At 33.8% G+C, this 16,305-nt stretch overlaps 3 protein-coding genes and 2 long non-coding RNA genes across 5 annotated transcripts in view; 2 read left to right on the top strand and 3 right to left on the bottom strand.

Annotated features, from left to right (window-relative positions):
* sm (heterogeneous nuclear ribonucleoprotein L) overlaps positions 1–16,305 on the top strand; it is a 215,972-nt gene that overhangs the window by 19,822 nt on the left and 179,845 nt on the right. The window lies entirely within an intron of this gene.
* Positions 1,799–2,662, bottom strand: LOC108615133 (uncharacterized). The gene is made up of 2 exons (XM_089469953.1): positions 1,998–2,662; positions 1,799–1,909 (listed from the first exon to the last, which is right to left on the bottom strand). The coding sequence occupies exon 1, from the start codon at positions 2,551–2,553 to the stop codon at positions 1,999–2,001; it is 555 nt and encodes a 184-aa protein (XP_089326079.1). The 5' UTR covers positions 2,554–2,662; the 3' UTR covers positions 1,799–1,909; position 1,998.
* Positions 9,481–10,765, top strand: LOC149268763 (uncharacterized). Its single transcript, XR_016270268.1, has 2 exons — positions 9,481–10,145; positions 10,359–10,765. It is a non-coding gene; the product is annotated as an uncharacterized LOC149268763 (long non-coding RNA).
* On the bottom strand, positions 11,599–12,237 carry LOC149268762 (uncharacterized). Its single transcript, XR_016270303.1, has 2 exons — positions 12,016–12,237; positions 11,599–11,958 (listed from the first exon to the last, which is right to left on the bottom strand). It is a non-coding gene; the product is annotated as an uncharacterized LOC149268762 (long non-coding RNA).
* On the bottom strand, positions 13,429–14,566 carry LOC108615319 (uncharacterized). The gene is made up of 2 exons (XM_018009736.2): positions 14,288–14,566; positions 13,429–13,966 (listed from the first exon to the last, which is right to left on the bottom strand). Exons 1-2 carry the CDS (start codon positions 14,564–14,566, stop codon positions 13,898–13,900), a joined length of 348 nt encoding a protein of 115 aa, XP_017865225.2. The 3' UTR covers positions 13,429–13,897.

Raw genomic sequence — 16,305 nt, 5'->3', positions numbered from 1 at the left:
TAGGAGGAGAAACTACAGTGAAAGTGTTGCGGAAGTGCTGTTGAGGAAGAGAGTGAGAGGGGGGGATGGGGGAGGGAGGGAAACGCAGAGATGGAGCTCGCTCAGCAGTTGGCATTAGGTAGCTGGGCGCTTTAACGGATGTCGGACGCCATTTTGCTGTTGTGCACAAACATGGCCGCCATTTGGTAAACCATTTTGATTGCGAGCTTTATTCCGCTTTCAATGTTTGCAACACAATTATAATAAGTTCTTTTTTTTTTTGTGAAAAATATCAAAACAAATACAAACTCCCATTTGATATGATGGGATATTTTGTATAGTAATTTATAAAGGTATAAAATAATATTATGAAAAAATCAAATATATCAATCTTTTTTGTTGCAGTTGAATAGTTTTATAGTTTAGTTATTAAATTAAATATAGAAATAACAAATTACCATTTTTTCTTACAGTATCACCTCGCTATATAGGGTATTTTATGTTCGGCTCTTTGAATTTACCTTTGCCTCTTGTTGTTTAAGTTTGCATCTGAATGTATTTATCCATTTGCATACCTGGAGGCGTTTATGCGTTTCAACAGCAGCAGCAACTACTTGAAACCCATTTCCATAGCCATTTACAATCCATAAACCTCTCGCTCTTTCTCTCTTTTCTTCCCTCCTCCTCCTCCTACTCCTCCTGGTGTCTGGCTCTTTTCGTTTACTTATGCATGCGCTGCGAGAGTCCAGCATAATAATTACAGTGCGCTATCAGCACCGACATTCAGCATGAAAAATTGCCTGGCAACGCCACCTGTTGGGCAACTTCTTCTTGGCTGTTGCTGCTCTCTTCTAACTGCAGTTAGTTCTGATTCACCACCACAACAATAACAAGAAGAATAATAACAACAACAACAACAATAAAAACAACCAACTATGCAAAGCCATAAAACGCAAGTGTCACACGGATTATTCATGAATGGAGCATGCAAATCGAGAAGCCAAGCAAACGCGTTGGGCGGCTGAATACAGAATGCAGTGTTGAGAAATAAGAAAAATGCTGTGAAGCTTTCTATGAAATATCTATCGGAAACTTACTTTAGTAAAAGTTTATTAACTATTGAATTGAAATATTAACTTATGATAACAACTTTTGAGTAATAAAGATAAATTGATGCATATTGGTCGAAACTAATCGAAAACTTTAATGAGAAAGTTACATTAAATTCGAGAATGAATCTTTACCATGGTAGTTTTTTCAATAAAAATATGCATTATTGAATGAAAAGAGATTAAAAGTCAAGCATCAAATAATGAATTAAGAGATTAGTGTATTTAAAAGTTCCTTTACTCATTTAATGTATTTTATTTTATTTATCTAAGAGATAATAGAAATTCCTTACAATTAGGGCGAGACTATCCCATTTCTAATTCGCAGCCATATACTTTCAGTTCCGTTAAAACATATACAATAACTATAATAATAGTATTAATGAAAGTTGTTCATAAAGATTTTAAAATGTTCAAAGGTAGAAATAGAAATAAAAAATAAGAAGAGAAAATGTTAGAAGTTGGTAAAATTCGAATCTTTTGGTATATCATATAAAATAAAAAAATAAAAAAATACAATAGTAATAAAAATAAACAATAATAAAATTTAATAAAAAACGAATAGCAGAAATGTGAAAATTAATAAGAAACAAACGTTAGTCCCGACTATATCCTGAACCCATAAATCTTGATGACTTTTAGATTGCTCACTCTTCTTCATTATGAAATAATCGTAATATTATTGATATAGTCACAGCACAAAAAGTGAATTAAATGACGCATATAATCCTTTATTTGTTATCATTTCCAGTTTAGTGTACAACACGTATATATGGTACCCGTTCGGCCCTCATATAATACAATATTGAATTTGATCGAAACTGTTGAAAAATGTTTCAAATTAACATATAACATATTTGTATACATATATAAATAAATATGCATATAAGTATACATAAAGTGATATACTTCACAGTGCTTTCGGCTTAACGATTGCCAACTTTCCCTTGTTGATTTTATCGCGCTTATACCAATCCTCGACATACTCCTTGTTCACCTTAGCAATGCTCGCCAGATAGCCCACATAGTCGACATCGCTATCGAGTGCCAGGATTTCGCCATAGAGGCCACTCATCTTTAGGCTGTAGCGTGCCAGGGCATCGGGCACTTCGTATTCGTTCATCTCCGTCTCATCGCAGAACTTGACCAGCACCTTGTGGCCTTTGGTGAAGCGTTGAGCGGCATCTGGGGCTTTTAGCTGACGCTGAAGGTCTAGCATATCCTCCTTCACCTGCCGCAAAGCATCCATCTTCAATTTGACCTGCTCCTTTAACAGATTCGTAATATCCAGGCACTGCTGCTCTTGTCCAGCAATAAATTCCGTTAGTTTCTCAATACTTGTATTCTTTGATTCGCTCATAAATTTGCGGATGTCCGTAATGCGCTTCACGTCGGGCAATGCTAAATGATTGGTGCGACCGCTCATGGAGATCAACTCCGGCATCTCCAGATTTGCGGTACCCATTTTAAATAAAATATATTTTATTTAAATATATCTGAATAGTTCAGATAGTTATTTTATGACAAATATTTCTCTATGAATCGACTGCTTCCTTAATACAAAGAGGATTTAAGGCCTGCCTGCCTTGTTTCATTTTAATATTGTATAATAATTTAACGCTTTAAAGATTTGTGTGTATTTTAGATTAGATTATTGGCACATTTCGTTTTTTCCGCCCGCCAAAAAGTATGCAATATTTTTAGCCATTGTCGATAGATATTTGTATTCAATTTATTTGGAATAATACTGCCTTTTTGACAGTTTTCCACGAAATTTTTGTTTTTGATATTCAGCAATTTAGTATTCTGTCCACTATTTAATTAACGATTTCAAACATTCCAATTGACACACACATGAAAGCTGCAATTTTTTATCGTTTTTAGTGTTGATTGAAAAGAGCTCAATTAAAATGCTAATTCCCTGCCAGAGGATACTTTACCTTGTTCACAGTTTGTAAGGCGTATTTAATATATATATATATTATAGATATTCAACTTTAATTTCCATGTAGAAAAACTTAGATAAATCATAAAGCCGACATATCTATCTTAGAAATTATTTAATAAAATGTAAAAACATCAGTTACTATAGGATATCTATCACTTTGGTAATTCACTGCCTCTGTCATTTCCAATAGATATTTCACTTCATCTCAAAAAAAAAAAAAAAAAATTAAATACTAAAACAAATAAACAAATATTCATGCATATTTTTCGACGATAAATCTATCTATACGATTTAAAATTTATTTATTTATTATTTATTTCTTTTTTCAATTTAATTATATATGTATATATAAAGAATAAAAATAAGAAAATAGTTAACCAAAAAAATATTAAAATATATTATAATATATATAAATAATTATTAAGTGCTCTAACTTTTATATATATATTGCACAACAAAATATTTAATATGCATAATTTTTCTGATTTTACAGAAATAGACCAATATTCAGAATTAACAAATTTGTATTAAATATTTAATAAATGACTATCAAATATGGGTAAAAAATATAAATAAAATTTTGTCAAATTTGTCTGTAATATTTTTAAAGATAAATGGTTGACACTGCGAAAATTCTTAGTTGTGCAAATACCTTTGACTATTGCTGTGTGCATATAAGTAAATTTATATATACAATATATATATATTGTACATATAATAGCATTTTGACACACTTCTATTCTGGTATGGCCAAAAAGTCAATTTATGCAGTTGACTTAATTTGATTTTGGTTTGATCACAGAATTGCATTCTTCATTCCTCATTCATTTTAGCTAAAGGCAATCTGTGTACTAAATTGTATGTGTGTGAGGATGTGTGTGTCTGAAATGTATGAGTGTGTGAATGCCGAAGGTATATTAAGTGAAGAGATTAAAAATTGTTAAAGCTGAATTGGTTATGACCTGAATATGATGTGTTGACGCTTTTTTATGCCATAAAATTTCCAAATTTTAATAGAAGTTCCATTGAAATAAAATATATATAAATAAAAATATTAATTATTTAACAATTAGAAGTATAGAAATATATTAAATAATGATAATAAAATAAAAAATAATTTCAAAACAAAAAATTATAACTATAAAAACAATATATATTTTAAAAGTTTTTTTGAATCCAAGAATATTTGATAAAGAAGGCAAAAATATGCAAATATTTGTTTTTGCTATTGATGGTTTATTGGCAATTATATCTTTGGTCTAGGACTGAGCTCATCTAAAACTTAACATTTTTTATGAATGCTACGGTTGTAAAAGCTTCAATGTGCTCTGTGCATATCATTTTCTCATTACTAAAACACATTTTCGATTAAGCTCTGCTTGCTCCATAGAGGGTATGGCAAAGTAAGTAATCGTACGTGTGGAAAAGAAGCTGGCACTGATTGCTGCATAAATGATTGAGAATGTGTGTGGGTGGCTGTCGGCTAGCTGGGGCATAGGTTGGGGCCAAATGGATTGGCTCTGTCTGCAGCTGCCACTGGTGGAGCCAGTAAGCCCTTGCCACTGGCATTTTGGGATGCTGCACGGCTGAAACTATCAGCATGCCGCATTCTTGCATGCAACAAAAGGTTCACATGCAACGAATTGACATCTGAGTAAGCGTTATATGAAAATTGATGGAAAATGCCAAAATATTTAAATCTAATTTCTGTGGCGGCGCCAGATGAACAGAAAGCGAGCAAGACATACAGATTGAGAGGGAAAGAGAGAGATAGAGAGGGATAGCGACAGCAAGACAGAGGAACTGCGGCCAGGCGAGCTAGTTGCAAGTCCAACGATTTAAATATGCACTCGCATATATATTTTTAGCTATCAGAAGACACAATAGAGCAGACAATGTGAATGCACAATAAATCACCAAAAAGCGCAGCCAGAAAAAAGGAAAAAGAGCAGAGAGAGCGAGCAGGGAAATTAAAAGGGAAAATGCGTAAAAAGCGAAAGAAAATGCAGACGAATCGTCGTTCGTCGTTCGCCGTTCGTCAGCGTCAGCGAAAGCAAAAACCAAATCATTTAATTGAATTATTCGCGATAAAATTGCAATTTATTTTGAGAGACGAGTCGAGTCGAGTTGATTCAAACCAAACGAGCGACAGTTGCTGGCAATGCTGTCGTTGTCCTTTCCACAATGAAGACAGCAACAGCCGCAATCAGCAGCAACATCAGCAGCAGTGCAGCAGCAGCAGCAGCAGCAGCAGCAGCAGCCAACACGCACACACAAAAGTTGCATGCCAGATTTGCCCCCAATGTCCCGTTAAAGCGAAATGCGTATTATTAGCAACGCTCCGGCATATCTATGCCACCATCTATCTTGCTGCTGCACTCTCTTGCAGTCGCACTTTGGCTGACCCATGCTCAGCGCGCTCAGCGGACAGAGTCAACTCCTCCTGGCTGCCATTTGCCTCACACAAATTGCATTGTTCTTGTTTACATTGTGCATTGCTCGTTGCATTACACTGTGTATGATTGTGCGTGTGTGTGTGTGTATGTGTGTGCGTGTGCGTGTGTGTTCTGCATCACAAATTAATTGCATATTATGTGGCACTTAGTTGCTAACTGTATTGTGCCCTGGCGCACATTATGATGCTGAATATGAGCGAGATTCGGAATGGCTTAGAAATTCCAGAAATTGTCAGGAATTCGCTAAAAGCTTCCACTTGAGATATTTATGAAATATGCACGGAAAATATTTAGTTGTTGTGCTAAATATTCGAATTTTATGAGAGCGAAATGCATTAAAATTATTATAATATATAAATGTGCAAAGTGAAGTTATGTAAAATGTTTTAGTAAATATATGAAATTGCAATTGTTAAGAGTCAGGGCTATGATATACGACTAATATTACTGAGTAAATTATTATACTTATAGAAATCGATAAAAGGGGGTAGAAGATACAATTTAAAAATATTTGAATGCATCTCATCTCATCAGCCAGTCATGAAGGCAACTGACATATAATCGATATATTTATAAATTTTAATTTTATATAATTATTTTACTTTTATATCAACTCTAACTTATAAATAAATAAATACTTACATATATATAAAATACACTGCGCAAAATTAGCAAAGCACATCCTTCACGTTTTCTATTATTATTTTCTAGTTCATTCGATCGGCAGTTCGAAAAATTTTCTATTGAGTTCTGTTCATTTGATCAAAGTTTCTGTGAGACTGTGCTGTACTTCCGCATATCTGTAAATATTTGACCATTTTAAAATTAGTTCAACGGTTTCTCGCAATCCATTTCCTCTCTTAAAAAATGAAGAATAATTTCTTTAAATATTATACCCTGATTTCTCACTTTCAATGGGTTCAGAGAATAGAACGAAACTCGTTACATTCATGCAATTTCGTCAAGAATTATATTTAATATACTCAAACATATTCAGATCAGTTAAAATATATTTAATGTTTTTCCAAAAATAAGAAATTCATCCCAAGAGATTAATTTTTGTATACAACCAAATGTATTTTTTTTTTTTTTTTTAATTAAAAAAATGTCAAATATTAGCTGTTTCAAATAAAAATCCATTCGATTAAGAATTTTTAAGTAGCTTTTGCTGCTCACAAAGCAATTCATCAGATAAACAATTCACTTCTTAAATAGAAATCTCATTAAATATAATACTTAACAATCAGTTTGCAATATTAGCTTTAGCCACTCGGCTTAGCTATTTACCATGCTTACTCTTTCGCCTGCCATTGATCTAAAAACTTTTGCTGTATTTACCTTTGTGCTTCGCAGTTTCCTCTCGCTCTCGAAAAACCATTTAAATGGAGAACTTGAGAATCAAATTTAAATACCGAGCGAATTGTGTAACTTGGCGTTTCGTTTTCTTTTGTCGGAGCTCTGGCAGCTTTCCCTCACTATCTCTCTCTCTCTCTCTCTCTCTCTCTCGCCTCCGCTGCTGGTCTCAGCTCTTTTGGCTTTGTTGCTGTAAATTTGCTGTCCACATTTCTGTTTCCGTGTTTCTTGCCGTGTTGCTGTGTTGGCATTTCATTTAGCGCACAACTTCACATTTGCGTTGCCTGCAATTGCCATTTCCGTTTCCTGAAATTTGCCACTCGTTACACACTCTTACACACACACACACACACACATCTATATGTATATAAAGGGAGAGAGAGAGAGAGGCAGAGAATGGCAAGGCGGGAGGGAGAACAATCTACCAGCCAACCGACATTTTCATTTCCATGCTTGGGCGCTTCGCACGAATCAATTATTCATCATCATCGATTAAGTAAGAGCAGCTACCAGCCCCCAACTGTCACGCCCCTCCCTCGAATCGCAGCACTCTCCTCTTTATGCAGTACTCCCCTGGCTGGGTGTCTCGCTTTTATTGTTATGATTTTTGCCGGCTGTAATGGCCTTCCCTTGAAGGACTTTGGCCAGCCAGGCAGGCAGTCAGCCAGGGAGGAGGCAGCATGAAATCCCGTTTAATGATACCAACTAAAAGCCGAGATTTATATGTAGTATATAGGCATACACAAAGCTGATATATAGCATATATATGGATAAGTGTATGTGTATGTGTGTGACATATGTGCAGCTCATATATCTATGCGATACATTACAATACACGGAAAGGACAGAGACAAGTCAGGACATCTGCATCTCTGTTCAGATATCGTCTGTCCCGTTTCAGTGTTGCTCTGTCCCGTTCTCTGCTCATTTTTTCCGCCGTTATCCATTAAATATTTATGAAAATTGCTTTTGCTGCAGTTTTATTCACTTTCATGTTCTCGCCGAGCAAGTCCTTGCTTTGCATGCGCTCCTTTTTCGGCCTACAACATGGCAGCCAGGAGCGGAGGCCAGTAAAACAATAAAGCTTAAGAATTCAATTTCCTAAGAGCTTAAAGCTGGCACTTCCTGCTATCTTCTTCTGCTCCGTCTTCTTCTTCGTTTTGTGTGTTGTATGTGTGTGTGTGTGTTTGATTCTTGACACACATAAATCGTGGCAAGACATGTGCCCAGATAATCCCACATTATGAAAAAATATCTTACAATAAATATTTTGGCATCAATAGCGCAGCATTTTTAACAGTGAATCGTTAAATGGAGAAAATTGTAGTATACAAGGTTTCTCATAATGATTTATGCGAGGGGGTTATCAAGGGATTATATTTATAATATATTTGTATTTATGAAAAAGTCAGCTGTGCGAATGTTGAAACATAATTAAAGGCGAAAATATGCTTAAGCAAGGAAAACTGAGACTGCTGGGAAAATATAATAAAATTAAGCTGGCTTTAATTCATAAATGTGAAAATTTCCATTTGTTAACAAATATTAAAATCAAATAAATAAAATGTCACAGAATTTGAGCATTGTCAATTCTAGACATGAATGAAGCTTTGAAACTTTATTTTCGAAACTAATCTAAAAATGTAATAATAAAATAATAATAATAATATTTATAAAATATATATATTAATAAAAAAAAATATAATAAAATTTTAATAATAATATTTACAAAATATATATAATACACAATCTAATACAAATTATAAATACTGAATGTACATTATAAAACTAATTTTTAAAATAATAAATGCCACTAAGCAGAACAAAAAAATTAATATACATACAGATAAATTTATCTATATAAATAAATGGTAAAATAAAATATGTAACATTTGATTATGAACATTATGCAGAAATTTAAGAGAAACATTACTAGGTTAATTTATTTCATTTATTAATTAAATTATATTAATTATATTTTGTATTATATTTACTAATCCTTTAACGAATGCTTTTATGGTGGAAAATGTTTATAAAAATCACAAAAAGTTGCTATTTACCAAAAATATTTACAATTATAAATACAAAAAAAATTTATATAAATAAATAATATAAAGATATGTATTTTGGGCATTAAAAAACTTAATTTATTAATTTTATTTCTTAATTTCATAGATTCCATAGCTAGGGGGTACTTTATTATTATTGTTATTATTTATTTTATTTTTTTTTATTTTTTAAACTGAAATATTTTCCTTAGCTCACCATTGTGTTTGCAGAGTGTTTTTATTGGGAAGGATAATCCCTTGTCGATTGTATTTATTCTCCATGTATAATATATAACGTATTTTTCATCATTTCCTATAGTTTTACTAAAACTCATCAATGGCTCTCGCTCTAGGCAAGGCAAAAACAAATTGAAATTCTTTAAATAAGCCCGCACAGAGCAGCCTTTCAATTTAGACATTGATTAATGCAATGACAACTCAGTGACAGCTTTATTTCAAATTAAACTTGATTTACTTTTCCGCTCTGCCATTGCACAACGTTCTGGGCTGTAAAAGAAAGGCATCTAAGGGCAGTTGAACTCTCATTCACTAGTCGAAGGAATTTCAGCTTTTATGAGCCAACTACACGTAGCTGCGCTCTAAATTTCAATTGAAATTTAAAGCTAAGACAAACGCCGAGCATCTGAATTGAGTTTATGGCAGCAGCTAGAGCTAGTGCTCTGATTGAATGGGACAGGTGCTGGTGGTGTGGGTGGGGCAATTCGAGCTCCACAAGCTCCACTCATTAGTTGCATGTTCGTGTGCTTATATCATTTAGAGATAGCACAGATAGCTCGCGCCCACCACGTCTGCACCTTTTCATATATTTACAATATAAATTTGTGAGTTTTCGTTTTCGTTTTCTTTTTTTTTTTTGGAAAATTGCGCATCATAAATTCTTGTGAGGATTTTCGGTACACACTTTGAGTAACGGTACTTAATAAACTCGCATCATTTTCCCATTTGGCGCTCGCACTTCATCTCGGGTCTTCCTGCCCGGCATGCCAAAGCCCACGTCCACGCCCACCCGCCTGTTGTTGTGGCCCAAATTACCTGTCATTTCGAAATTATGATAGCAAGAACCGTTGGCTGTGCCGTTGACGTTGCTTTCCGGCATCCTTCCTACCGCCCCCTCGCTGCCGCGTGCCATCCAGCCAACTCCTGGGAGGTTTTTTATGTCTGCCGTAGCAGGTGACTGACTGAAATGGGGGCGGAGGCACCTAATTTTATGTGCCCCGCTCATATATCTAATGTACGTATGTATATGTGACTCAAACTAATGCCGCATCGTAAACCTTATGCGCGTTTTCCGATTGTAATCTGTAAGCATAATACTTAACCGTTAATAACCGTGAGGCTACTCTTAAAGAAACATATGTGTATACATACATATATCTTTCCTTCGATATGACATGCTGACAGCTGGCTGACATCGCCTTGAAGTGGACATTTTTTTTTTTTTAAGGCACCAACAAAGGACGGGCAGGAGAGTGGGCGTAGCAGTTATGTCAGGCATTTGCTGATGGCCAAAGTTAATATGAGTTTTAGCTGACTTCAAATTGACAGCCGCCCCAGCCTCAAAATGGGCGTAGACGTCAGCTAGCTGATGCCATAAATGAAAAAGCTTGCAAATGCCATAAGCTCCTGGACTTTTGATTTGCTTTGATTAACTCGCCACTGAAAGGAAAAGCCAGGCTGGAGGAGACTCTTGAGAAATATGCTTTGACATCAGAAGTAAAATTATACATATAAATTATGTCTAATGGAATTCAAATAATGCATGTCAAGCAAACAGAAATGTTGCTGCTGGGTGCTACCAAAGTCATAATAGACATTCGCGATTCAAAAATAAAGCGGTGTGCAGTAATTTAACTATTCCTTTATCAATGATATAATTTTGATTTTCGATTTATCACTGCATATACATATTATATATAATGCGTAAATAAATTGAAGAGATCTGCAGTAACTTGTATACTCCATTTTTAATTTCTTACTGTACAATATTCCCTTAATGAGCGCACTTATATGCTCTATCTACTATACACGATCCATTATCTCCAATCTAAAATTCACTATCCACAATCGGAAGGATGTATGAACGGACAAGACAATACTTTTACATACAGACTATTAGCAAATAAATTAAAGAGAGCTGCAGTAAGTTATTTCATCCGTTTTGAATGTCTTACTGTAGAGGATTCACGTAATGAATCCATTATAAATATACCTTAAACGATGCACAATCAACAATCCACTTTCCATTATACATTATCCTAGATGGTCGGATGAATGGACGGAGAAGGCAAAGAAATATCACAAACAAATATACTCTTTTACTTTATAAATGAAAAGCCAATTCTTTATAAACTTAATTTGTTAATTATTACATCCCAATACAAACCCTCCATCCTCTACTTTTTGCTATTCTTCAAGCAATAAAAAAAGTGCTACCAGCCAGTTTTCCTTACTAACTAATCAGCTTTAAATATATAAATCATAAAGAGCCAATCCAACACATTATGCAAATGTTAGACAATAATTAGTCATCTATCAACTAGCTTTACCAAGAGCACATGTGTCTACAAAGTATTTAACCCTTTCCAATAGATCTCTTCAATTTGTTAAACAAAAACCCCAGCAATAATCCCATATTACTTGCAACAAATGCAAGCGGTTCTCTTTCCAAAAATACATCTTGGTAATCTGTGTAAAAAGCTTTCATTAAAAAAATTTATTTACGAATATAATACTCAATTGTTTCACACAATTTGCAATGCCAAATTAAGGGAAAAAGATAAACTTTATGTAGTCCTAATGCCATTCCGCATACGACTTAATTTAGGACTGCAGAAGCTTTTCAAACTGGACCGACAGATTTGGAAAGCCCTTTCCTAGACGTCTCAGCACACATATTCCCAAAACAAAGAATGCACTACACTTCATGAACTCTCCGAACGATGGATCATTGTATAGGAAATAGAACCAATATTTGGGACGCAGACGTAGACGTTGCCATGGTAACATTCTAATTACTTGTTCTTCCAAGGAATTTCAAATGTTATCTGAAAAGAGTCAATGAGAATATTGAATGGCACAAATTGATTGTGCATGGTACTTACGAATAATATTATTCACTTATCTTAGAACTTTTCTTTTTTTGAAGATGTTTTTATATTACACTTTATATGATTTAAGGAAATATGCTTAGGTTTTGCTAGCTAAATATATTTTGAGTAGTTTCTCAAATATATTATTCGACCAAACCCGAAAGCTGAAACTAGTCGACTAGACCTAAGCAACTGCTCGTAACTGTTAAATTAAGTTACTCGCAGTTACTGAAGTTTTGGAGGAGCAGAAGGTAGAGCAGCTAACCGACTTGAATATACCCTGACTCAAAACATTACGGTGTTTACGGTGTGAAAATGTATGTTACAAGCAAAAGGGGGTGTGGCAGGTTTCGGTAAGTATAGCTAATGTTGCTGATAGGGAACGTGAATATCATGAGCAAACCTGGACTTATACATAGATTTTATAGATTTTATTTAATTTTTGCAATTTTTTTTTTCTTAAGTAAATTTATATATTGATGAGCTGGAAGTTAAAATTAAATACATTTTTTTAGTACCCTAGAAAAAAGTTCAATATAACTATCTGTGGGTAAAATCCATTAAATGGGAAGGCATGATTAATAAGATTCCTCAATTAATGAAAACTTAAACAAAAAATAAAATAAATATATATTATTTATTATATATCATATTTTTATTTTTATCGGTAATTGATTAATGCTATTGTAAATATATTTTTATTGTTGACTAGAAGACAGATAAGGAATAGAAAAAGAGAAATATATTAGCCCAAGATGTAATTTAATATCAATATTCAAATTAATTATTATTATTACATAAATTAATCTTTGCCGCCTAATAAATTGTACAAAATCACGTAATTGCATTTATAGTCATCATTTCAGTATTTTAAGAGCAATGGAAAGCTTTTTAATTATTTACTATTTTCTTTTATATTTTTAGGAAATATTTATTAGTTTTACTAAAAGTAATAAAACACTAATTTAATAAATTAACTTTTAATTACCATGAAACAATCCATGAAAAGAGCCAGCGAAATAGGCCACCATCGATTGCTTTACAGGTATACTAAACCCATTTGTAAAAATACAGTAAACCCATATTTAGAGAGCTGAAGGATTATGCTTTAGCAAACCAACACGTATAAATGTAATTTTCACACACTAAGTTTGATTAAGAAAGTAATTAAGCATAACAATGACCATTAGCGCAGCTCAAGGAGAGAGCATGATTATGTGTGCGTGTGTATGTATGTGTGTATGTGTTGCTAATATTTATCTATGCATTAAAAATGATTTCAAATATAATTTCTAAGCAGAGCTTAGGATATCGTCTGGTCAAGCACTCCCGACCAGAGCACTCTCACTTGAATCGTAAACATTTTACAGTTGGCCTATATAACAACAATGTAATTAATTAAACAAATACCTTTTGTTTGTGCATAAGAATGTATTTATTTTGTAAATATTGCCGTTCTATTAATATTGTAGGTCAATATATAATATATAAGTACAAAAATATTTAACAATCAAATAAAGCACATATATATATTCGGTATATATTTATATAAAAAAGTGCTGCAAAATTTAGACATTTGTCAGTCAGAAGAATTTGGGATCTCTTTCAATTTCGCACGAAACCAAGCGCAGCGACGTTCTTTTGCCAAGCATGACAGACAAATGTGCGAGAACCTCCGTCAGAGGGTGAAAATGTCGAGCGTTTGATATGCCACACCACACAAGGCAGCCTGGCAGGCTGGCAGCAGTCAAAAGTGTTGATACAAAATGTTCAGCAAACTTGTTAATTAGCAGAATAGAACAAAAGTGCATGTTTATTATATAAAACATTGAAGAAGAAGAAGAAAAGAAAACCAAGCTATAGAAAAGAATTGAATACTTAAAATCTAGTTAAACTATTTGATGGAGCTGCTGAAATTCTTCTCATTGCTCAGGCACTGATTGCAAATGGTGCAGAAGATTTGCTGTAAGAGAAGAGGCAGTTATTAGTATAATAGAGGGCGAGTCAGAGCGTGGCAGTCGGGCGTTACCGACTGCAGAATACTCATTCACAACCCGAATGCTGCTAGATCCATTTTCCTGTTAGCAATGCGCCGAACGGGCGTATATATGTATATACGCCGTATCTTTTTGAACTTGTATTGACAGAAATATCGGATATCGCCAGACGTACAGACGGACAGACGATCGGACGAACAGCAGGGCGGGGCATTGTTCATGACCAATATACTCGTTTCACTTTCATAATTGGTAAATATAAATATAGATAGATCGATAGATCGTACGGGAATGGAGGAACGCGCCGTGCAGCCGCCCGCTTGAGAGGAACCCGTGCACTCAAAGTGCCGCAGCCAGCTCTTGATCACATTTGTGGGCGGGATCTGATAAATGCTGAACTGTTTCTTAAACATGCGCTGCGCTGTGCTTATGGAATCATTATTTCTATAATAGGCGCGTATTATGAACGCCCGATGCACGCCCGTCCACTGATCCATTGCGACTGAGCTGAAATTATTTGTGCTCGAACAGAAACCTTGGCGGCATTTCCGGTTCATGAGTGACATAAAAAAGTGCAACAAAAAAAAAAAAAAAAAAAAAAAAAAAAAAAAAAAAAAAGCGAACGAACATGAAAATTTAATTGGTCATCTGCTGATGCGTTTTCACTCTATTTATTAATAACGCGGCGTATGAGTAATGCAAAATATAAATATTTTCCCTCTTGTTTTTTTTTTTTTTTTTTTTGGGTAATTTTCAAGTGTAAATTGTACATTGTAAATTGTCGATTTGTGCCTTGCCACGTCTGCCAGCCCTCCGCTCTGCTCAATCTCTATGTGCCAGCCATCAATCAATCTAACAAAGTCATCATCATTACGCTTCATCGGGCACGCCCAGCCTCACACAAATGGTGGGCGTGGCTGGGATAAATCTACAATCTTGAACTCATTTAAAGTTTTCCTACAACTTGAATCCGCTTAGGCATTCGGCCATCATGTCAGTAGTTGGCCAAAGTCTTTAAGCTTTTTTTTTTGTTTGGTCGCCCCTCTGTCCCTATAGACGGCCATATATATACTCTATATTTTTAGAGGGTGGCTCACACAGACAAGATTGATGGGCTGTTGAGGTTATTTTAGCCAAATATTTAATGTAACTACGGTGCATAATTTATTGAGTTCGTGCTACCAACTTACTGTTATGGGCTATTAAAATTTTATAGAGTTTATTGATGAGAGTTTTTTTTTTTTCTTTGAATATAGAATATTTAACAGGTAGGCTGAAAGGTTCGTTGGGTAACAGCAAATATTTGTTTTGTTTCAATATTACTTGGTTTTAGTAAGTAATTTGCCTTTAAGATGATAAAATGATGATACTGTTTATAATATTTTTCGAACATGTTTAACCTCAAAATAGGCCTCAATTTTGGCAATTAAATTTCAATTTTAATATTAATTTCTTTCTAAAAGACTCAGAAACTCAGCTCTAGAGAAAACTTTTTAATTTTATAAATTTTATTTAATTTATTTTTTATATCATAGGTGATATATTCTTATATGCTTCTAACTCCTGTAAACATTTATGAATATGCTATTTCATCAACTTGCTTGCTTTTACGTTAACTTCACGCTGTTAACTATCATTAATTTCATTTTAATTAAGTTAATATTTTAATATATTGTATATCTATAGGCAAGTATAGATTTGAAAGTTGTTTGGCTTTGAATTAGGAATATTTTAAATATATTTTTATATATTTTATGTTATTTTATTTTTTTATACTTATCAAATGTTAAGCCTTCAACTGTTAAGTATTAAATTGTTAGTCGTTTAACTGTAATCTTAAACTCTGGTCTTAAACTGTTAAGCCCCTGTTAGGTATTAAATACGTAGTCCTAATAACATACAATTATACAAATGATAGTATCTAAACTATAATACTAATACTAATAATAAAATTTTGTTATCCTCTTTTTAATCACACAATATCACAAATTTCAATTTCATAGTCTATTATATCCTTTATCTTTGTTATTTAATTCAGTTTATAAGCAATATATATTTCATTTTAACAAATTCTTCTAAGCAAATCCCTGTTGAAACCCATTCACTGAGAGCATTTGCCATTCGTCTTAGCCAACGGTGTCACAAAGCGAGTTTTTAGCCATGGCTTTAGGTCCCATTCATTCACTTTTTATTTCGCCATTTTGCTGGACCATCGAGCACGTAACTGCAACACAATGCACGGGGTCCAGCATATAGATACATAGAAACAGATACAATTATGTAGTCTGTGTTTTGTTATTGTTTT

Source organism: Drosophila arizonae, chromosome 5, assembly GCF_054131065.1.
Source record: "Drosophila arizonae isolate 15081-1271.41 chromosome 5, UAZ_ARI_1.0, whole genome shotgun sequence".
In the NCBI taxonomy this organism is placed as follows: Eukaryota; Metazoa; Arthropoda; class Insecta; order Diptera; family Drosophilidae; genus Drosophila; species Drosophila arizonae.
This window is presented reverse-complemented; position numbering and strand designations above follow the sequence as displayed.

Bases quoted from the DNA above. Each gene is read 5' to 3' on its own strand.
- LOC108615133 (XM_089469953.1), bottom strand. From the start codon at position 2,553: ATGGGTACCGCAAATCTGGAGATGCCGGAGTTGATCTCCATGAGCGGT.
- LOC108615319 (XM_018009736.2), bottom strand. From the start codon at position 14,566: ATGTCACTCATGAACCGGAAATGCCGCCAAGGTTTCTGTTCGAGCACA. The intron at 13,967-14,287 runs GTACGATCTATC...CTTCTCTTACAG, and splicing joins CGGCGCGTTCCTCCATTCCC to CAAATCTTCTGCACCATTTG.